Source organism: Hylaeus anthracinus, unplaced genomic scaffold (assembly GCF_026225885.1).
Source record: "Hylaeus anthracinus isolate JK02 unplaced genomic scaffold, UHH_iyHylAnth1.0_haploid 11982, whole genome shotgun sequence".
In the NCBI taxonomy this organism is placed as follows: domain Eukaryota; kingdom Metazoa; phylum Arthropoda; class Insecta; order Hymenoptera; family Colletidae; genus Hylaeus; species Hylaeus anthracinus.
This window is the reverse complement of record NW_026534330.1, coordinates 11,973,248-11,997,184: the sequence shown is the minus strand read 5'-3', so window position 1 is coordinate 11,997,184 and position 23,937 is coordinate 11,973,248. Positions and strand designations below refer to the sequence as shown.

The window sequence follows — 23,937 nt, the reverse complement described above, 5'->3', positions numbered from 1 at the left end:
CACTGCTCGGTGAATCGTAGCTTCATTGATTGCGATGTCGTACGCCGGGTCGACGGCAGAGTTGGGCATAATCTAGATAAAAAAGCTATCTATACGTAAAGCCGAATGAAAGATAATTATATTTACCCTTCACTCGAGCAGTTAAGATAACTGAGCTATTTTACATTTATAAAAATGGGAGATAATGGAAAAATATGTTTAGCGTAGGTAGCATAGCAGCCACATCAGAAGTAACCGAGTAATATATCAATCTCCTTTGTAAGAAATGTAATCAAAAAACATATAATAATTCAACTACCTTTTTTCCCGTGTTTCCACTACAAAAAAGATGAAAGTACCATCTTTCACTTCCAACTGCAAACTGTAAAACGAAATGTCAAGTTCCATCGATCACCCTTCATCAGGTAAATTTGACAGTCGAGTACTCGTAAGTACTAAACGGAGGAGATTGAGGGAATCGAGTTCCATCGACCTTCTCGTTCAGCCCTAGCTGCCGAGCAATTACTTTATCACGGAAAATGAGGCAAAAATGAAGAAGTGGCCCTGGGGAACTTTTGAACACCTCGAAGTAACCGATCGAAGAGAAAGACGATCCTCCAAAACGAGTTCTCCATTTCTTCTAGCATCCCGTCACGAGGATACGCGAGCTTGGACGCCAGAAAAAGGATCCACCACGGACAGATGCGTTCCTGACCGACCCTCTGCTACCAAAACACCTTTTTCTTGAATGGGAAACGGAAACTGACCGTTCAGAACGACTCCACAAACGGGTGCATGCTTTGCGACTGGTACGATAAACGACGGGGACAAACAAAATGAATCATGTTTGGTAGGCAAGGGTTGCGTCAACATGGGATTCTCATGTACAACGACAAGTATACAAAAAGTGGCGAACGACTTCAGTAATGTTTACAGTGTAGTACATTTACAAATTGATCGCGAGTCTTTTGGAAAGATGTTAGAGATTGTTTCAAGGAAAACAAAAGAAAGGCTCGTTAAAATGAAGATTTCTGTATTTGTTAACACGCTGACTGTCACCCAACTCGTGAAAGTTTCTACAAGCCTTACACTTTGTTTTTATATAATCGAAATTTATTTTTGTTGAATTTAAACTAGTACTTATTTTCGCAATTTCGCCAAATTCATGAATCCTATACAGATGTATTATCTTTAACATCTCATCTTCAAAAGTGATTTATTTAATTCAGTGAAAAATCCTGTCACCCATATATGGATAACATGGCGATGAACGTGTTACTACACTTGTATATAGGATATAAAAAATGATTCCCACTCTCCAACATGCCTAATACACCATCCAACTACCATCAATGGAATATCGTCACAATTCATTACAAAAAAAAAAATGTACAAAAAAAGTTATTTTCCCAAAGCATCTACCCCTCGACGATGGCACAGGCCTAACGAAGGAATCACAGGAAGAAAGCATCGTGAGTCGAAAAATCTCCCGGTTGATGCTGCACGTCGTGCCGAGCATGGATCCGCGCGCGCATCTGCGCGAGAGGGAGGGTTCTTCCCCGTTGTTCTGTTAGGGGTAGTTGGTCGTAGGGAAAATCGCGAACGGAGTGGGGGGTCGGGGCAGAATCGAGCGAACGACTCGCCGGTGTCGTTGCCGGTGATAGTAGTAGTCGGACGTAACGACGCCGATGACGTCGACGGAGGGCGCTAGCGACGCGGTCGACTTAATCGCTGGTAGTAGTAGTAGCCGGGTGGTGGTGGTCGGAATCGTAGTGGCGTGCGTACACGCGACGTGCTCGTGTACCAATGGGGGTAGGGAGCTTTGACAGCGTCCCTGAGTGGTGGTAGCGAGAAACGTGCGAGCGAGATAGAGGTATAGAGGCGAGCAGGCAGCGGCGAAGCGAAAGGGTGTTTCACTCGGCTCATATTAGACTAGTCTGTCAGTGCGCGCGGTTCGGCGGTGGCGCGATACTCCGGTTAGTGCGGTGGCTGGTAGAAACCAGCGTCTATTCGCGCGACCACGTTTCCGTGGAAAGAGATAACGTTAGGGGCGAGTCTGACGGAGCGAGAAGGACAGAGTGAGAAGGAAAGAGAGGAGACTGGGAGAGAGACAGAGGGGTGCGTAGGTGTGTGCGCGCCGGCGACGCTGGTCTGGCAGCGGTAGAGAGAGAGAGTGGTGCACGGAAGTGGCGGTGGCGAGTCGCGGTGGATGGTGGATAGTGGCGGTTCGGGCGGTAGGTTGGATCGGTCGTTTGGAACGTCTTCGTCTTCGTCGTCGTCGTCGTCGTCGTTCGTGATCGTAGTGGATCGAGAGGAAGGTGCCGGGGACGCGTGGAGGAGCCGAGCCAACGGAGACGAGACGACGACGGGACCGGAGAGAAGAGACGCGAGGATGAGATCGATAAGGAGGGAGTTGAGGTGTGGGTTTCGCGAAACGGGGACGCCGCGCCGCGCGTAGAGACGCGGCTGGTAAACATACGCGCGTAAAATACTCACGCAGGGCGGCCAGCCAGGCACGCACCCACGCACGCGCCCCGACGCTCGAGAAGTCGGTATCGTCGCGGCTGGACAATCGGAGGCGACGCGATCGCCGGGACTCACCCTCATCCTGAGGATCGGGAGACGGAGAGGGAGAGAGAGGAGAGAACCGGGAGAAGCAGGGAAAGAGGGAAGACGGATACCTATCGGATTGGAGCTGACGGATTCGCCGAGGAAACGGGATCATCCTCCTCCCTTTCTCTCTCCCCCTCGATCTCTATTCATCTCCGCTCTATGGGCTTTGCCGACGAAAGAAGGTCAAAGATCGATCGTCGAGTACGAGGGTCGTGACCTCACGCACACGTACACACACGTATACGTCGGACACGCCAGCTACACCTAGCCACGCGCGCGATAGGAGCGCGAAGGTGGATCCTCGCGAGAAAGGAGCAGAAGGATCGAGACGAGAGACTGCTGGCTGCCCATGGGCGAAGGTGGATCCGAGAACGATGAGGCAAATCGATCGCACGGCGAAACGGTGTTCTCGTCGATCGACGTGTTAGGCGTTGTCGTCAATGCCCGCCACTCGTGGACGAACATTTCCGCGTAGAGTAGAAGATCCGGCACGCCGGCACGCCGTCACGTTGCGTCTAAGATCGAGACGCGATCGCTGCACTCGAGCTGGACACCGGTCGGTCCTAAGTGACTGGATATACGTGAGAAATCGGGGACGAGTGGACGCGCGTAAGCTCGAGGATCTCCACGCGCGTTTCAGACGCACCGCGTCGCGGGGCAACGTGCCACGATGAACAGAGACTCGATAACAGCTCGAAGGATCTAGAGATCTAGACAGCGTTAGAACACGAGTAGAGAAATCGAGCCGATTATTCGGCGATCGAGAAACGACCTAGCGACGACTGAGTAGGAACAGGGATCCGGAAGACTAGAAGTATCGACAGAGTATATCGAACCTGCGCCACGATCAACAAACATTCGTAGAAGAGAAGAAACGATAGAGCGTTAGCATACGGAGTATCGTCCAAGTGGGATTCAAGGGACTGATGTAAGCTCTAGCACTAGAAGAACAAGCATAACAATTTTTTACCGATCGAATGTCAGGGTGTCGACGAGTCGAGAACCTACGCCAAGATGATCCACGAGTAACGGCATAAGGAAACTCGAAGGACTCGGACACTGGACACGATATAAAGTATAGGAATCTTCGTAACGATAACCCATGATAGGACGAACCGACACTTTGTACAATCTATCTAGATATCCAGCGTTAGAATACGAAGTATCCCTCGAACGATCGCCGCGGATACCAGAGGATATCGAGCCAGAAGAGTGACCGATTAGAGCAGAACGGTTATCCGCGGAGCAGCGCACAGCGCGAGCTGACGGAGTCGTCCACGAGAAGGCGGAAGCGCGACGAAAACGTGTCGGTGTGGTGAACCCAGGGAGGAAGGATGTCGAGGGACCCGTACTCGAGCGGAAGCGGAGTGGTCGGGCCAGGAGGCGGCACTCGTTCGCCGCGAAGCGGTCGTCGCGTGGGCGAGTTGCCCACGGTCGACCGTAGCCCGTCGAGGAGCTACGCGAGCGGTCGTGGTAGTCCGTTGGGTCGGAAGAGAGGCACTCGTAGCGGCAACAACTCGCCGGAGCACCTCGGATACGGCAGCTACCATCACCATCAGCTGGGCAGCCCGTACTACTCCCGCGACGAGGACCTCGGCAGTCCCGTGATGCTCGAGGAGAGGGGCAGGAGTATGTCAACCGGGGGCGGTGGGGGCGGACATCACAGATCCAGAAGCGCCTCGAGACCCGCCATGTCCAGCTCGGCGGGCATGTCGGCGAGGTACCCCAGCCTCGATCGCGCGTCAGCGGGGCTGCTCGATCATGATCGCGAGTTCGTGCCTATACGGGATCCGCGGGAACGGAGCCGCGACCGCGGCCTCTACCTCGAGGACGAGCTCTACGGATCGAGATCGGCCAGGCAGAGCCCGAATCCTCACATGCTGCGAGACGGCGGTGTCTACATCGGCGAGCTGCAGCACCAGAACAACGATCTCCAACGCGAGCTCGGGAACCTCAAGAAGGAGCTCGAGCTGACGAACCAAAAGCTCGGCAGCTCGATGCACAGCATCAAGACCTTCTGGAGTCCCGAGCTTAAGAAGGAGAGAGCGTTGAGGAAAGAGGAGAGCACCAAGTACAGTTTGATCAACGAACAGCTGAAGTTGCTCAACTCCGAAAATCAGGTCAGTCGAATGCGGATTTCCCCGTTCTCTTCTTCATCGTTACGATTAATTCATGGTATCAGGGGGTTGTACGTTACGATTTCGAGACACCCCTCTGATAGACCGTGCGTTCTCGTGCCCCATTTCGGTGACGTTCGCGCCGTGGAATTGAGGTCGATTCGATTAGGTCGAGTTCTCGCCAGTGATTGATCCTGCGGGTGCCGAATCCTCACACTGAACTTGGGGAACCATAAAATACCTCCGATAACCGTAAAGTGTACCTTTTCGAGTATATATCGTTTAAAAGTCTCTGGAAGAAAACCGTAGGAAAATTTGCACTTCCTCGGCGGTTATCCATCAACACAGACCGTCTCGTTTCTTTTTGTTTTTTCAAGATGTACTTTCCCAACGCTTCGTAATAGACGCGTTTATTGATTGGCCAAAAATGCAGCGCGATGGGGGAGCCACCGATAGACCGATTCCGCGAGCGTTTTCAGCTAGATCGTAGAACGTAATATTCCAACGATTGAACGCGACGAACGGATGGGATTCGATTAGGTTCTCATTGATAGTTGACCGTGACGTTACCAATTGAAGAGCCCGCGACCATTCACAATTGGCATCGTAACAAGTTCAGTTCGAATTCGGCATCTTCTGCGTTTCTTTGAACGAGAGGTGTACGCATTGCCTTCGAGGACGTCGACTGGATCAATATGTTAGCCGTTCCCGAAGCCCGTTGCGTATTTATGTAATGTCGGGCAAAGTCGCGCCGCTCTTCTTTGGAAGCATTGTCTTGAGGAGCGATTAAAGACGTTTGCCTTCGATGACGTGCAATTTGTCCACTGCTCGCGAGCTGTTTGTCTGCAGCGTCATTGGATCTCATTCGTGGATCACGTGTTCGTTCGTGACGAGTCTTAAGTAGCTCCTGCCGAGTCAAGTTCTGGAGCAACGTGTGTCTCTTTTTAACGAGCACTCGACTATCGCGTGGTTTCTTTTTAATGGGTCCTTTACCGAGCGACTTCTGCTCGAGCTTCTGAATTCGAACACACCGAATTAACGATGGACTTGGCTGAAATAAGTCGAATTATGAGGCCTTGGAGGATAATAATCGCACTATAAGGATTTTAATTTTGATTACGCTTAATCCGACAGATGTCAAATGGGACGTACCAATGGAAACGTTAGTCAGTCATAGATCATAATTTTTTAAATTCAATCTAGATGAGAATAGTTATTTTTAGGACTTGCGAGCGGTGTATAAGATCATGTTTATGATGCTATGTAATGGTCCACTGGTTCGATACCGGATAATCAATCAGGGGGGCAATTTATCCGCCCATTTTTAACTTGTTTGGAGTTTAAAAATAGTTCTAAAGACTGTTTTATTTTACCCAACATTTTTTCCAAATAGAAGCAGGACGTGCTACAACGGTGCTTATTTTTGGAGCCTTCGCAGTCTGTCGGTGACTGTCAATCTGCTCCCAACTAGTTTGTGATTCAAGTTTATTAAAATTCACCCTTCGATCTGTAATCCACCATCGATTATTAATGGCCCCATCGCCAAATTGTTTCCAGAAGTCGATCGTAATTTAGTTTACGGCGTTTTAAATTCCCTCTCGTGACAGACGGTCAAACAGAATGGCACGTGCGTTATCCGTCAATGTTGCTGCGTTTGGCTGGCCCCAGCATATTTTTGGCCGCGATGGCGATGAGACGGGCAGTGCATGAGTCATTGCCACCTAGAGTAGAAGAATCTCAGAGAGTCAGATTCCCTGGCTGTCTGCCCACGTTTGTTCCTTTTTATCTGCCGTCTGCTCCGCGAGCAAGTCGAGGGAGGCTACTCTTACGTGGCAACGACACGTGCCATGCGATCACGAGCATCGTCGTCGCGCCATTGTTCCATGAGACGTTCCCCAACGAAGGGTTCGAGGTCGAAATTGCATAATTGCCCTCCTCTGGCCTCCGAGACGTCACTGGGCGTCCCTCAAAAATTGGGGCGCAACGAGTTGACGAAACATTGAACGTGAACTTGGTCGTCGAGAGGCTGGTCGGGTTTTATTTCGAAAAAAATACTACTCCAGATATGAAACAGAATTACACACTGTGTAATTATTTATTTGGAAGATTTATTCCATTGAATATTCTGCTTAGCTCTTATTACTCCATTAACCTTTTGCACCACAAATTTTCTGATTTCTGTGTTTACAATTGAGGGCACACAATCTAAAAATGACCAACACTATCGTTTAGGGCAAATGCCCTTATCTGTACGCACGAAGAAAGACCAGTTTTCTTTAAAAGCTACACTGTTAGGATTTAAACAAAATTTTGTTTATACTAATTTTAGTGCAAGATAATCCTAAATATTAAATTACATTGGCGCGAGAAACAAAATAATTCAGGTCCGAAAGGGTTAACATGTGATACATCAATTTTATCGAAATAGTGGATGAAACCCTGAGCAATTTCTATATAGACAATTTTCTCCATCTGTTAATCGAGTATTTAAAAAAATAAGTAAACGCAGGAATAATCGTTTTCCTCTTGGAAAATCCTGGAGGTCGATCAAAAGTTCTCCACTGTTAGCAAATTCGCAGTCCCGTCCCCTACCCTCCATTAACATCGGAAACTTCGGAATGGAACGCGCAAAAAACGCATTAAACGGGTGGAAAACCGGTGGGGTAGTCCGACGCGGGGGTGGAATTAATTTTCCTTTTCTGTCGGGTCACGTACGCCAGCAGCCTCGAAATTGGCATACTCTGGAAGTGGGTCGTAAAAAACGCGACGAAGCTTTTGCAATGTTATCGTTCTGACGATATCTCGCATTGTTGTCTCCCTTCCTCGCCCGTGTCATCCCCTGTCCCCAAAAACGCAGGTTACCGTAAAGGGGCGGAAATTAAACTCCGTGGCTCGCTGCGTCCAACCGTTGCCGACAATCTTCCTTTCCTTTTTCCGCTTTTTTTCTTCGTGTCGTTCTATCGATTTCTCTTTGTACAACGATAATTAGTAAACGTTTTTTGAAAATGGCGTTGAGGACAATTTCGAAAAGAATCGAGTCAGAGTAACCTTTATATATTTTAAATAAAACTTAAGCGTAGACTGTGCTCCTGAGAGGAATATTACAATGTAGCAAATATTCTTCGTCAAAGGAGCAAAATGTAGTTTGCTCATCCAAGCAAAGGACAATTGAATTTCTCTTTCTACAATTATTCTACAGAGTTCATATTTAATTACCCAACGTGATGTACAATTTCTAGACGAAACCGTTTCAGGAATAAAACATTAGTTCAGTCTGAAATTTTGTGTAATTATTGAGAACGCACAGGGTTGAAATTGTACATCGTGTGCAGTGAATTAATAGTAATGCCAGACGACTGAGAAACGAGTGGTAAATTAGTCACACGAAATTCAATTGTGATTCGAGCAAGTAATTAAATATGAAATCTTCGCGACGCTTGTGTCGTCGACAAAAGTTTAATTCTTGGAGGTGGGGACGGTGTTGGAGGCTCGACAAAAGGAATTGATTTCAACACAGGAAGAGTGGGATAAATTACGTGGGCTCTGTTGGCCACGGGATTCTGCTCATAACTTAATATCGTTAAAGTGGGCTCCTTAATAGTTGGTACTCGTGCATACCGCCGCTTTAATTCACTTGAACTGCAGCTGCCACTCAGTGCCGTACCCAAATCAAGGGCACCTGGACCTTAACATTATTTCCCTCGCGTCAATGCTTGATGCTTTTATTTTTTATTTATACAAGGTTTTTAATGTTTATACCAATATCAAATTAAAAAATGACGAGGTGTTTGAATAATAATTTCTTTATATTCTTGGGTCTCCTCGACAGATTTATTCATAATTAGTCGAGGTCAGAGCAGTAGTGAAATTTACTGACATAAATCTCTTTACTTAAGCGAAGTATGAAATCCACCAGAAAGAGATTTAAATTCGTTTACACGGTTCAAAGTTCACGGTTTAAAGATTTTTATTCGTGTTAAAGGTGATGGAAATAGAGGAAGGTGATATTTATGATTCATTTATTTACAGTGGCTGTTAATATTTTCATCAAGCACCTATTTATTTCCCCGTCATTTTTAAAGCAGCCAATTTCCGATTTGAGAAACGCAAACTAGGAGGGTATAAATTCAGCGAACCGACACCGTCGAACGGGGCAAAGAAAGCAACGCGAAAAATCGATACATCGGAAAGCAGGCTACTGGAGGATATTGCCAGCCCCTGTTTTCGCGAAAATAAACGAGCTAGCTTTAATATTCCGCGAGACCCGTACACCGTGTACCTGTTCTTCTCCTTCGTGCGGAGGAGAACCTCCTGGATTTCCTTTCCTAGTTTCGTTCTCCGAGTTTCACGTTTCATGTGGTGAAAAACGTTTTTCGCCGCATTGCCCAGGCGAGGCAAAAAGTTACTGGCCCTCGTGCATTAGGGGAGTTAAACCTGTCTATGTTTTACTCAGGAGTTGAACTTCACGTGTAATTTCTGACTCCAGTTGGAGGCAAAAATCCTTAACTTTGTTAAATTATTACATGGCGTGGATTGCATAGCTATGCATAGCCTTGATGTTAGCCGTTCACAAATCGATTAACTCCACTTTTTGAAAAATCTTAAATTTTTAGTGTAAAAGCACTTGGTGTAGTAATATCTTTTTATATTTATAATAACTTTCTTGAATAGTAAATATTAACACCGTTGAAAGACAATATTTCTTTGGCCATTGAATAATAAATAATTTATTTCAGAGGCCATTTTGATCGCATTTCTCAACCTTTTGTGATATGGAGTCAATCGATTTGTGCAATGAACGGGTCAGTCATAGGTCGTTGAACTCATTCTTCATCGAACAGAAGCTTTTCGAGGATGGAAGATATCGCGGTATCCTCTTTCTAGTAGATCACACTCTGTAATAGTTGACACATATTCATTTCTCATTATTCCTGTAACGAACCCGAGTCTCGTAGAAATTCTCAAAGGTATTACTCAATCAGTCAACGTACCAAAAAAATTCTTAGGATATTTCCGCGCGTCGTTGGAAATAGTGGCGTAAAGCTTGGGCGTTGACCCGTTAATTATCGGTTCGAAATAAAGCTGAATCTAAAACCTTGTTGACCTAGGATTGAAAGAAAGTCACGAACGCGTTCCCACAACTGAGGCAACTCATTGTTCCACTTCCGTCGCCTGGCGTCTACCCTCTTCAAATTCTTTTCAATCTCACGAAACGAGTCTGGGTTCGTCCTCTCCGTAGTTTTTACTCCGTCGTCGTCGGGAACATCTTGGCTCCTCTAGCGTCGTCCCTGCCCCCCTGTAACCCTCGGTGCTCCCATCGTCTGGTTTTGCTACACGGAAGGTTTCGTCGCATACATTACCAGCTCAGTCGTTGAAAGTCCTGTTTCAGGAAAAACGGATCCTGAATGTCTCTCGTTAGCTTTCCTTTTGCTCGCGGCGCGTCGACGTTTTCGAATTGAATACCCGTGGGGCTTTGGCGTTATTTGCTCCGAGCGAATTGAAGACAATGTCGGCCAGGTAGGGGGGAGATTTAGTCTTTGAGAATTACCATAGTCTGTTGCATTGTTCCCTCTTTGGTACAGCGCGGGACATTGTTATCGATAGCGGAGCGTGTTGACCCAGGACGAATTTTTAAACGTCCCCGAGGAATAATGCACGGGGTGGAACGCGTAACTCGACGCTCCTTCGTTAGCTTCGGCGATAATGTGTCGAGGGAAATTTTAGTCAGGCTGTTGGTTTTCTTTTTACAGTGGGTGTAAAGTGTATTCGTACACCGATCAATTTTCCAAAAAACTTTTTTGTGAAATTGTATTAGGTTGTCCCAAAAGTTTCTTTCGTGAGTTGCATTCAATTATTTTCTGTGGCAGTGTTTATATAAATAGACAATCTAATTAAGGATGTTTGATAAAACATCAAATTTCCAGTAAAGTACTTTTAAAAAAGGTTGTAATAGAGGAATGGAAGAAGATCCCACTTCTTATTAACTTTTAACTAATTACTTAGTTAATTGAATGCTTAGAAGAGTTACAATATTAAAAAAATCAAAAGGAAATCCCACGAAGGAAGTATTATATACTTATAAATTGATGTACATTTTTTTTCTTTTTTTAATCAAGTGTTAAAAAATAAACAGTTTCGCGAATACTTATTGCTTCAACATTTCTATCGATAAATTGTTTTTTTCTTGTTAATTTTGCAATTGACATAAATAGCTATTTTTGTTGTAATCTATCTATTCTAGAGATTTCCGAGAATATGTAGAATGTCATTGTTTATAAAAAATAAGTTAATAAATTACAATTTTACATAGTTTTTTGGAAATTGCTCGGTGTATGAATACTTTCTACACCCACTGTAGGTATATTCTGTTATTAACACGTTGACCGCCACGCCACCCACAGAATGGGTGACAAGGATTTTCATTGAGGAATAAATAAATTAAGTCTAAAAGCGTGGTGTCGAAGAAAATTAAGTTAGATAGGATTGGTAAATTGAACATTCTAAAGAGATCGCAAAAATAAGCTTAAACAACATTTAACCTCGCAGGAATTTTCACGAATGTTAGCCTGGCAGTCAATGTATTATTGTTAAATAAAAAATTGTATTATTTTTACAACGAACAGTCTCTTCAGTCTTTAATTGCTTGCTTTATTTTGGAAAATTGTTCTTGCTTCGGCTTACTGGACGTGTCAAGGCTTCCGCTTTCTGGGGAGACCTGATGGAAAATTTAAAGAGAAACGTACAGTTACCAAGGACGAGACGGGATGAACGTTTGCACAATGCTTTCCAGAATTTCATACCGAAGCAATGGGTCCCCTAGGCGGGAGATTCTTTTTCCGGAATCGATATAACCCAGTAACCCGAATTATTTTTGTATCTAAGCCTGAATTTGGCGGCCTGGCTCCCAGAAACACTGGCTCGGTCGTCGTGCCATTTTTACCCTTTTTGTCTGGCGCTCCCCTTTTTTTGCGACTCTCCTCGTCTTCCTCTCGTTTATCATCGCTCGTAACGATCACTTTAAAACCGCGCAAGCAAATGGTATACCCGTGAGATTTCCCCTTCGTTTTTCCTCGATGGGAATTCCTTGTAATTCTCCTGTAACCCCGATTAAAATCAAACGACAATTCCAGGCGATAAGAGTTTGCTTGCGTTGATAACGTTCCGTGTACTAAAAAGGGATTCCGCGAAATGAAATATTAACTGATATCGGAGCTTTCGTCTCCGGGAGCTAAAAAATCAGTAAAACGAAGCACGGACCGATATTGGAAAATATAACCTCAAAAGTATCGGTTTATTATATACAATACATATTACGCGCATATTTTATTCGATACAAGAAAGAATTGTAGACTTTAGTATAACGTCGACGTATCGTTTTAATACTTACAGTGGGTGTAGAATGTACTCGTACACCGATCAATTTCCTAAAAAACTTTTGTGTGAAATTGTAGTTTCTTAACTTCTTTTTTTGTAATCAATGATATTTTACATATTCTCGGAAGTCTCTAAGATAAATACAGTCCAAACAACATTTACTAGTTGATATAATTTGTGAAATTAACAAAAAGATGCGAAAAGTGGGTAAAAGTATAGAAGCAATAAGTATTTGTACGATTCTTATGACGAACCATTAACAGCAGAGTTTGTAACATAAACACATTAGTTTATTGTTTCGTGCGAATTAGAAAGCATGAAATTCCCAGTAAAGTACTTTTAAACAGTTGTGCGAATACTTATTGCTTCAACATTTCTATCGATTAATTGTTTTTTTTTTCTTGTTAATTTCGCAACTTACATAAATAGCTATTTTTGTTGTAATCTGTCTATTCTAGAAATTTCCGAGAATATGTAGAATGTCATAGTTTATAAAAAATAAGTTAATAAATTACAATTTTACATAGTTTTTTGGAAATTGCTCGGTGTACGAATACTTTCTACACCCACTGTATTGATCTTGTTGCGCTGCTGAAAATAATTCAAATTGATACGTTTGTTGAATTTTTTTAAAGTGCAACGTATATTTATGAATTCAGTAACCATTTTAATATATAGCAATTAATATTAATATATTTTTAATGCAGTAAACGAATCGCAGTAATAGAGGTACGATTGTAGTAGTAACAACTTAACCATGATTGGAATTTATAGCGCTACCATTTTCAATTTGCCATAGAGACCGTGTGCATAAATTGAATCGGGGAGGGTCCAAAAACCGTGGAACGTTGTCCCAAGCGTATATTAAATTTTCTTTGCTGGGAAATTACGTTGTAGCGATACTTCGCGACGAAAACCCGTGGGCGTCAGGTGGCGATACATATTCGGAAAATTCGGAAGTTTCATCCCGTGGAAAGCGTGAAACACATGGACAGAGGGGTCTGGTGGGCACGCGTCGATCGATCAATTTATTTTTGAAGTCCACGAGAGACACGTTTACACTGTAACCCCGAGGAACAATGCGGTCGTGCCATAGTTAAACCGCGTGGCATAGGTTCTCTCTAATAATCCGTCTCGATATATTTAGGCCGATCGATATAGACGGATGTGTGCTGTGCGCTTTACGCTACGTGCACAGCATTCTCACGCTGTTTCTATTCCACCTTCGTGTATGACGAGGGATAACTGGTTTTCTTTAAAGAAATGTAGGGAACGTGGTGCACCATCTTGGAACACTTTATAACGGTCTCTTATTTTCTATTATTTATCGACGTAAGATCGAAACAATATCGAAGAAATATTTTACTAGCTTAGAAAGCATTCAGTTATGAGGTTCTCTCTAGAACAATTAAAATTTTTAATATATACAGTCAGTTTCATGAATATTCCTAACTTCTATGTCTATTAAAAAAATTTGTCTAAATTAAATGACGAGTTTGATGTTTCCAAATAAATCTTTCATTATATATGTATAATGAATACATATATATATGTATTCATTGATATTCATTCATGATATGATATTGATTCATTCATTCATGAATACATACATATATATACAAGTGTAAAGTTTATCCATGTACATATTTATAACGAAACATTTATTTTAAAACATTAAGCATATTATTTCATTTAGACAAACTTCTTAAATAGACGTAGAGGGTACGAATATGTATGAGACTGACTGTATATTATTCAAATAAATAAATAAATGTAAAAGATAGGAATAAAGTAGAAAACAGTTCGGTTTGATATTCATGACTATTCTCGATTTCTGCTTGAAATGACGAGCCAACCAGCAATTTCCAGGGACATTAAATACCATTCCGCGACTCGACGTGTACAGTCTTTCCATCCTGGACGCGTCTCGTCGCAGGCCTCGTGTCTAACCGCTTATAAATCATGCTTTGAAGGGATGTGTGCGCACAAACCACGAGTGGGTTAATGAGGAAGTGACTTCTAGTGTGTCGCGGGGCGTTATTTGTACATCAGGCCAGGCGTCTAGGTGTTGGTACACGTCACCCGTCCCTTAATGCACACCAAGATTATTATAACGTCGCCTCGGCAATTCGAACTGAACGACGACGGTGCACGAACCATTTGGAAAACCCTGTTATGCTCACAATTGGCGAAACAATGCAAATTCAACTCCCATTGTGTACCGAGAATTTGTAATGCAAATGCAACAAGTTTTCACGTTACGTGAAGCTCTCAATTTCCTTTTATTTTCTTAATTGTCTATTTCCTTCATTCTGCTTCAGCACTGGGAGGCAGTCCTAATTTCAAATCGCACACTATTTTTTTCAACAATGAACTGTCTGTGATCTGTATACTTTTGCAACCCTTAAGGGGGTATCCTAAAGTGGTTTTTCGTGAATTTTTTTAGGATGGAAAAAAATAATTCTATCGAACTTATTATCTTATTTTCATACATATTTGAGTAGTCTGTACAAATTTTTTAAACAAGAAATATTCAAATTGTGTCGATTGCGACGCACATTTGTAAAGTACCTCACAATTAAAATCTCCTATCGGCGGGAAAGATGCAGGTCGTAATTTTGGTTTGACACAAAAAAACCAACAGAAATTTTCATTTTCATACATTTTTCTTCTATGCGAACTAAGAAAACCCCGCAAAAATGGTGGAATGTGAAATTACTGTATGTTTGAAAAAAAGAATGAGTTCTTTGGGTGAAAAAAATCACTTTAACTTGATAAAAAAGTTGTATAGAATTTTTTTTTGTATGAATTTTCTCTACAAATGTGTGTCGCCATTCGACTAAATTTGAATATTTCTTGTTGAAAAAATTTGCACAGACTGCTCAAATATGTATGAAAATAGGATAAAAAGTTCGATAAAATTATTTTTTTCCATCCTAAAAAGATTCACGAAAAGCCGCTTTTTTTAGATCTAATTCAGGATATCCCCTTAAAACGCCTTCAGCCTTCCTTCGATACAATTTTCTATCGATAACAAGTAACTTGATAATCCCAGAAATTGTTAGAAATTGTGAAACGTCAAAAGTCCATCGAATATCTAACATGTTTGCTTTTCTCCAGTCCCAAATGGAACCTCAAGTATAATTTACTTTTGCTTTTAAGCTCCTCGAGTTTCTCGTCGGCGAAGAAATTTCTGTCCCGCCTGAAAGCACTGCTACTAAAATTACTGTACAACGACGGAGTGGATTAATCCTCGATATCGATTCCGTAATCTATGTCAGATTACTTAATGGGATGACCCTCGGAGTTATTTCCGTGTATGTCAGCCATCGAAGCTCATCAGACATAAGTACACACATGTGTCGGAAATCGATAGAACGTTGCGATCCGTTTGCGAACACTGCTGCATTTTTTCTTAACTAATATTTCATGATACCTTGCAGGTAATTCAAAGTCGAGTAAATAATGAGTATCGGTACGAAGCTCGCAGAAACCTCAACGGTTTGCTTCGATGAATAAAATAACGAACGTTCGGAGTAATTTTTGTTTTCATTGTATAAACAACGTTGCAAGGCATATATTAATCGGGGTTCCATAAATATGCGTATTTGAAACGAGTCGCTGAAAAGTGTACACTTCGAAAAATGCATGTTTAAACTGTATTTCCGCGTTTCCTGCGCCAAACGGAACGAAAAGAAACGCTTCCGGTGCCCCAGACGCGTTGGGGGGAAAAAATGCGTCGGGAAATGAGAGTAGCGCGTCAGGAACAAAGAGACGCCAGGCGTCGACTCGTCTTCGTTGCAAAACGCACGGTTTTCGACTCGAAAAAGACGAGGAAAATTTAACTGGAATGATAGACCAAATTTTGTCTAGATAGATAAGCATCCATTTATTTATTATTTATCACTCGATATTCTTAATTTAGTTTTCCAATTTCTGTTCAGCAAAATACGCACCTAAAGACAAAGACACGACCGAGGAATGTGCCTCGGATAAAACTCGTTGTTTACACGAAATCCATTTCGAGCAACTGCTTTCGTTTAGGAGCGTGTTCACGCGTATGTGTTATTTCAGCTATTTGCCTCGTTCGCCGTTTATTTATGCTGCTTCGTTCCCTTCTGCGTTTTCTCTTTTTTTATTCTTCGCTGGTAAAAATTCATTTCGACTGCAGATCGAACCGACCTACACATGCGCGTCGCGAGATAAGACGCGCAGCTGTCGAAACTTCTCCCCCTATTCGCTCGTCGCGACAGCTTCCACGCGATTCAGGAGTTCGTTTTTCCGATAATACGAGCAGCCATGAATCCCGCAGATGACGGATGAGTTTATTCTACGACTGTGCTCCGAACAGAAGTTTCTTCAATACCGCGCTCGCAATTAAAGGCCACGAATCTCTAACTTTCTTTTTTCAATTGTACATATATTCACGAGAATATTTCACACTGGTGTGGTCGTTGAAGGATGAGGCAAATGTCTCTGGGAAATGAGTATATACAGTCAGTCTCATAAACATTCGTATCCTCTATGTCTATTAACACGTTGATCGCCACGTCACTCATATATGGGTAACAGCGCTTTTCACTGAAGAACTCAAAAAATTGATTCCAAAATTTAAGTGTCAAAGAAAATGAATTTCAATGAAATTCTTGAATTTCGATAACGACATAAAAAATAAATACCGCAATAAATGTTTGATTATGTAGTTCCCAGTAGTCTGTAAACAAAATTTAAACACAGTAGAAATCTTCAAGAGTATTAGTCTGGGAATCAACGTGTTAAAGAAGTTTGTCTAAATTAGGTGATAGGTCGATATTTTCAAATAAATGTTTCATGATAAATAATTACAATGTTTATAATGAATATACATTTGGTTCGATGTTTTCAAATAAATGTTTCATGATAAATAATTACAATGTTCATAATGAATATACATTTGGGTATGTTAAATCTAACGTTTAATTTAGACAAATTCCTTCAATAAACATAGAGGGTACGAATATTTATGGGAGTGACCGTATACAATATAATGGGTCTATGTGTTACGTGAAAAATGCAGTTTAGAACTTTTGCTGGACGATATCTGTAGCTACTGACTAATTATTCGTGACACCACAATTGGACTAAATTATTAGGGGGACCAGAAAGTAATGTCGTTTCTGTGAATGTCAATACTTGTTTATCATATATCAGCTCATTGTATACCAATTGATTTTTATCGACCATATTTTATCGACCACATATTAAAAATTTGCACACTAGATAACAAAAGGTTGTTGATAACGAGAGCGATTACATAATTGATTAAAAATAAAAACTTGTTATAAATTTATTTGTTTGAATTTAATGTAAAAGATACGACATTACTTTCTGGTCCCTCTAATAGTACAAAGATAAAAGCAAAAGTTTCGATGGCACAAGGATATTTTCTTTGCTAATGTTGCAGTAAGAATTGAATAAAAATCGTAATCCTCTCATTCCTAGAAGCCTACCCATCAAGATTAACAAATTCCTTTAACCACCCTCACCGAGAAGCACACCTATCCCCCACCTAGCATCGTTCACGACTTTACACAACCTTTCCACAGTTCTCCAAGACTCCATTCCACTCTTCCCCTCGAAGACTTATCTGACAGATGGAAAAGCTGTGAATGAATGAATGCAACCCGGAAATCAGTCGAGTTTTTCGCGTGGAATGTACCTTCCCTGTACACGATAGCATCACTCGCACCTAACGCAAACGTCGGTCACAACGAAGAGGAAAAATCGTCTCTTGTAGCTATATCTGGGTCACGCTCCGGGACATCTGGGTTATGCCAGGGACACACGATAAACTCCACTTTTATTCGGCGTTTTACGATCGATGCTTCCGACCGGCGTTATCGGTGACGTTCTATTCTTCCACGCGACCTGTATCCGCCAGACGGACAGGAGCAACGCCAGGGGTCGAAAACGAAAAATCACTTGCATCCCCCTCTTGTGTTGTCCCTCCACCCGTTTTAATTTGGCACCGGTGGTCGCTGTATTTATCCGCATCAGGCTTGTTTCGCCGGTGGAAATCTCGCGAAACATTTTTCGGGGTGGAAATGCGACCGACTATTCCTTCCTCGAGGGTAAAAATTGGGGAACACTTTTGATTGTTTTTTAAAGAACTCATTGAAAAGGTTTACAAATTCTTCTGCGAAGAAGTTAATATTAGGTTGTCCCGAAAGTTTCTTTCGCGAGTTGCACTCAATTATTTTATGTGGTCGTGTTTAAATAAATAGACAATCTAATTTCATAGATATTCATGTTGTAACAGTAATGGAGCAAAATAAATCGTGCACAATTCAGTAATGCAACATAAAACATAAACTATTGTGCATGTATTACTTATTAATAAAGCGAAAGAAACTTTTGGGACAACCTAATATTTAATCAGGGGTCACTGTGAAACTAAGATAGCTTCCTAAAAATGGTCCTTTGATCGATTATGTGCCGTGTCATTTTTAATACACGCATATACATAACAATAGAAAATATTTTCCGATTCTTTAGAATGCATATCATTACTGTGCCGAAGGAAAAGTTTGCACTTGAATTCATTTCCTCGGAATTATTTTCCAAAGCAGACTTAATTCCAGAGCAATTTATCTGTCTAGTTTTGGAAGCTAAATTCTTTCAAATTTTTATTATTTCACCCTTCTTAGATAAATAGTTACTCCCTCTAACTCCCCTCGCATCGTCGACTATATTATTCATACCATTCTTCATTCCTTCGAACCGTCCTCACACATGAAACGTGGAAATATGAAAATCCCTTCAAAGTGGCGGCCATTCCTCTTCTTCGTTTCCCATCCATGGTCGCGAACGATTCGTTTCCAAGGAGGTCCCCAGGGCGCGGTTCGTTGGACGTTTTAAGATTTCCCGTCGCTGCGCTCATCTTCCACTAGAGGAAACGACACGAATATTCTCCGAGGACATTTACGCGCGTTTTAGCGCGGTTCGTTTATCCGAGCTGCCTTTATATCGCTGGCGATGCATCAGATGAGATCGTAAACAGGCAATAAAACTCAGCAGTTGGTAACGCCGTAAAGAGGATCGGTGGTTTAGTGGTTCTCGATCCAACTCGGGGAAACAGCAAAGATGCAACGAACCCGCACCAGGAATTGCAACTCGTAAACTGGGAAAATCAATCGAGTCCCGACGCTGGCGCGTTTAAAATCGCGTTTCAGATCACGGCGGGAGGAGGGACGCTAGATTGAAACACCTTGATTCGATTGACCATAAAACGTGTGAGCACTTTGAAGTAAGAGGGTGGGTTAAGGGAGGTTCCATTCTAGAAAGTGCAATTATTCGCGCCATTAAATAAGTAGGTATCGTTAAATGACACATGGATCATTAGATTTTAATCGTTTACTAGACCTAGACGACTATTGATCGAAAGTTCAAGACAACTTGTTTCTTTTTTCGATGGCTTACGTATAAATACGCACATGTATTTTAAAGATTTGAAAGTATTCGTGCAAGACACGATTCTGTGCCTCAGAGGGAAACTATGTTTAATCCAAATCTCGTAAATTCAATATTTTAGTAGACCTAGAGGATTATTGATCAAAAGTTCAAGACAACTTGTTTCTTTTTTCGATGGCTAACGTATAAATACGCACACGTATTTTAAAGATTTGAAAGTATTCGAGCGATATGGTTCTGTGTCTCAGAGGCAAATTGTGTTCACACCAAATCTTGTAAATTCAATATTTTAAGAACCAATGAAGCGTACGAAATTAATTGTCTGAAAATATTTTTAAAATTTGAACTCGTCACAGTGCTCTCCTGCGAAAACATAATTTTTCCTACCGCGATTCCAATCGTTTCAATTAAAAATTATTGGAACAATCGAGAGATCCTGCGTTAGATGCTGGAATTCGACGTGTCGAGCTCGCTAGGTTATAAATAATCGTGCATACCGCATCTATAAATGCGCAGCGTTTGATTAAAGCGACGATACCGGAACACACTGCGATATCAGAGGCGCACACTAGGCTGGACGCACGCGAACGGGTCTCCGTTTAAGTTCGTTTCACACTTGCGCCAGAACGTAACGGAAAATCTCAGCCGTGCTTGCAGCATGGTCTTTGTTATCAGAACCCAGCTGTCACGCAACCCCCATGGGGGCCAATGCGCAAGGCTATAAAGATTGCCTTTGATTGTGAGTATATCACGATGTGAGAAAAATTCTTCCATTTGCTTATAAAATGTGCTTTCACAAAGGGAATATAGCCGATTATTGGTTTATGCGATAGGAAGTCTCGATCCATAGTGAAATTACCCCTTCTATAAATTCTCCCAATTCTTTTCTGATTCCTTTCATTGTGAGTAATCATGATGTGAGAAAAATTCTTCCTTCTGCTTATAAAATGTGCTTTCACAAAGAGAATATTGCCGACTATTGATTTATGCGATAGGAAGTCTCGATCCATAGTGAAAATGCCCTCTCTGTAAACTCTGATGACTGGAAACACGAATGCACCTGAGTTTCTATATACTTATTTCTACTGTGTCTAACAGTTATGCACACTGGGCTGTTGCAATTGTGTACTGGCCTTTACACAAAGATCGAGCAATTTTTACTCGACCCCCACGATCCGTGCAGCAGATACCGTACTTGCCAAGCCATTTTCCAGCGCGGGAACATAATTACAATTGCCACGGTTGATTCATTGCCGCAATTTCTCTGCCCAGCTCGCGATACGACTTCGGTGTAGGTGCAGCCAATTTTATCGTATAGGGAACAGCGCCGTTTGAACTCCTGCGACTTATTCGCACGATGGGATCGACAGTGAAGAGAACTAGCGAAGTTATCGTTATACCGTTACTGTAAAGTGTCCGCTATCCCAACTTCTGTCATTCGAGTTCTCTCGTAACTAACCTGTTTGTACAAAGTATCCCTTTCCTTACTCAAATATCCATAATGGTGAAATTCAGTTCCACTTTGAGTAATTAAGTGTGCTGGTGCACGAGGTGCACGAGTGATGTGAAATAAAGAGAACTGTGTAGTGTCCTTAAAACACGATTCGAAATGAATAGCTCAGGTTGCGATTTTTGTCGTGACCGCGCCGGATTTAATTTCACTTTTTGGCGAATCGCGAATAAATCGAAAATTCATACGAGTGTCGTTAGAATTCTTCCTCTGAACTGTCCACGAGGGAAACTGGGTAAAGTAGTTCTGTAAGTTTCCCTCGAGAAACCCAATATGGAACGCGGGCATGTGCCACGAGGGATGCACGGATCTCGTCGCGATAAAAGCTTGGTAAGAAAAACGTTTAAAAGTTTCACTTTGATATTTCGAACGCGCGCGTCCTCCTTTTCCCATACTTGTCGAATTTATGTACGATTGGCTCAAAATTGCATGCTTGTCGAGCGTGTCGGGTCTCGCCGTCGAAGAAGTTGCGAAAATTTCACGGCGAACAGACAAAGGGCGAAACAAGGAGGGTGGAAATAAGGGTGGACGTGACAAACTGCGTAGGAGAATTGGGTCGAGCCGTGGTAGACAAATACTAGATCAAAGCGTGGCGAATGGGGGTTGTTAAACATCAGTCGCGCTGCTTTTAACGCTTCGACTAAGGACACGGTCTATTCTCGCAGAGTGGAGGTTATTTGGACGCTTACCCTAACGCATCGCGAATTTGTGGCGAGCACAGGTTACTTCATTTAAACGAACTTTGCACGATTTTAATTTCTGGACTTCAAAGAAGATAAACATTTGCAAGCACGACGAATTTTAACTGTTTCACTAAAAAGCACATATATTCATTACTCGTGACAGCGTATGAAAAGGTTTTCAGTAAACCTTTAAGAGAATTTACTTCTACAACCAACAAAGTTAAGTGGCCATTTTATTCGCCTGCTTAAATAAAGAAAGAATTTAATGAGAATTCATTCATTGCATACTTGCTCGATATATACGATGTACAAGAAGTTTTAATTAATAAAGGGTACAGATCCATACATCGCATACATAAAATTTAAAGGATATCGATAATGATCCACATTAGCTTTTGAAAATTAATTATTCGTTCTTAGTAATAATAATAATAATACTAATAATAATAATAATAATAATAATAATAATAATAATACTTTTACAGGCAATATGCTTTTGACATCAAATATAATTAAAAAAAAAAATCAGAAAAATAGAGACAAGCACAACATTTTTAAATTCCGGAATTAACTCATGAAAAAGATTAGCAGGCATATTAGGGTTGTTAGCCGTCATATGCTCTCGTAATGTAGTTTTGCTTACGTATTGAGGTACGGTATGGATCAGTATAAAAAATATTATCGTATTTAAGTAGCTTTTTTGGAGCATTAAGTTTCAATAAATGTTTTAGGACATTCAATGTTTCTGTTAATAATTTTAAAAACGAGCATGAGGTCGGCTACAGGAGCATTTGCATAGTACATAGGATGTTGGCACAGTTGTGACATGCTATATCCATAGGTCTACCAATCTTGTAAGAGACGTACCTTAAGAATTCGCGTTGATGTTAATGTTTAAAAAGTACAATGAATTTGCTGTTTCTCCTCTTTCGAAACGTCTAGCCTTCGAAAATGTTGGTAGAAAAGTGATCTGAATACAGTCGCGCCAGGTAACAATACATTTATTTGAGAATAGATGGAACGCTGTGCAGCGTCCGTAAGAATCAAGGTTTTGGAAAACTGAGGGAGAAAGAGAGGAGGTGCAGGGGATGTAGGAAAACGAGAGAGAAAGGGAAGATGATGACGGAGCAGAAGCAGAGGCGTTATCGAGCGACAGCAACTCTTCCCTTCTCTCGTGTGCTTCACCTTCTCCCTCGCTCTTCCTGTGCTTTTTCGCTCTTTTTTACGCACCCTGTGTCTCCCTCACCCCCTCCAGGCTTCTCCGTGTGACCCTGTTTCCGTCTGCCTCTCTCCTACGATCCTCTTCCACCCCCAACTCGCTCCAACTACCCCCTCGTTCCTATGTTTCACCGTTTCCCACCCTCCGTTCCCTTTCTCCGCCCCTGCACATGCACTGCACACCCTTATCGCGCTTCCTTCTACAGCCCCCGCCGCCCGAACGCTCGTACTACAACGTGCATGGGCTGCGAGAGGGTTGCATTCGAGTTTTCCGGCTCTCTGAACCTCCCACCAGCTCGTGTATCGTCGAAGTTACCCTTAAACAGCGGTAGAATCGAGCGAAATAATGTCGGTTTTCGGGGTCGAGTCGAGCCTGTCCCAGTGAAAAGGTTCATTCGAGCCAACCCCTTCGTCTGGCCTCGTTAACCCTTCGCTGGGATCGAAACTGTTCCACGTCGAAGGGGAACGAGTAATTGAGTGTTTACGAGGACAGGTTACGAATTTTTGAATGACAACTTCGTTTCAATGGAAACCCACCCCCGCGAGGGGTGAAAGTTCGTCTTAAGGCCGCAGTCCGGCTGGGTAATCGATCCGCATATCTCTTTTTGCTTGCTGAATTTCAAACGTTGCATAATCTGGATTAAATGCATTTTCGAAATGCGATAAATATTCGATGTACTACATAATCAATTCGAGCTTTTAATTGATTCTCCGTGTTTTAAAATGTAAAAGCTTTTGAATGATATTACCCTCGGTACCATAAAGCGATAAGCACCTCTTCATTGAATATTCCTATTTTGCACAATATAATTGGATCGAATGTCGACGATATCCTCAGACATGGAAAACTGGCATGGCAGCCGACGCGTTAATACTATATAAAGCTCCTTATCTTATTATTACAATTTTCTCTCTTTTCCAATTTTCTGTTATTATGGTAAATCATTTCTGATATTCTTCTTCTCGTCGTATCAAATCATTATTCTTTATGCAT

General features: G+C 42.2%; 1 protein-coding gene across 5 annotated transcripts in view; it reads left to right on the top strand.

The window, feature by feature from the left end:
• The first annotated feature begins 1,069 nt into the window (after positions 1-1,069).
• LOC128886089 (trichohyalin) overlaps positions 1,070-23,937 on the top strand; it is a 96,906-nt gene continuing 74,038 nt past the window's right edge. For 3 of the 5 annotated variants that reach the window (XM_054140648.1, XM_054140647.1, XM_054140646.1), the window contains exon 1: positions 1,076-4,712. In XM_054140648.1, the coding sequence (XP_053996623.1) occupies positions 3,927-4,712 (786 nt within the window). In that variant the 5' untranslated portion in view covers positions 1,076-3,926. Of the gene's footprint in view, positions 4,713-23,937 lie in introns of all 5 variants that reach the window. The other 2 variants (XM_054140645.1, XM_054140650.1) reach the window with 2 other exon arrangements.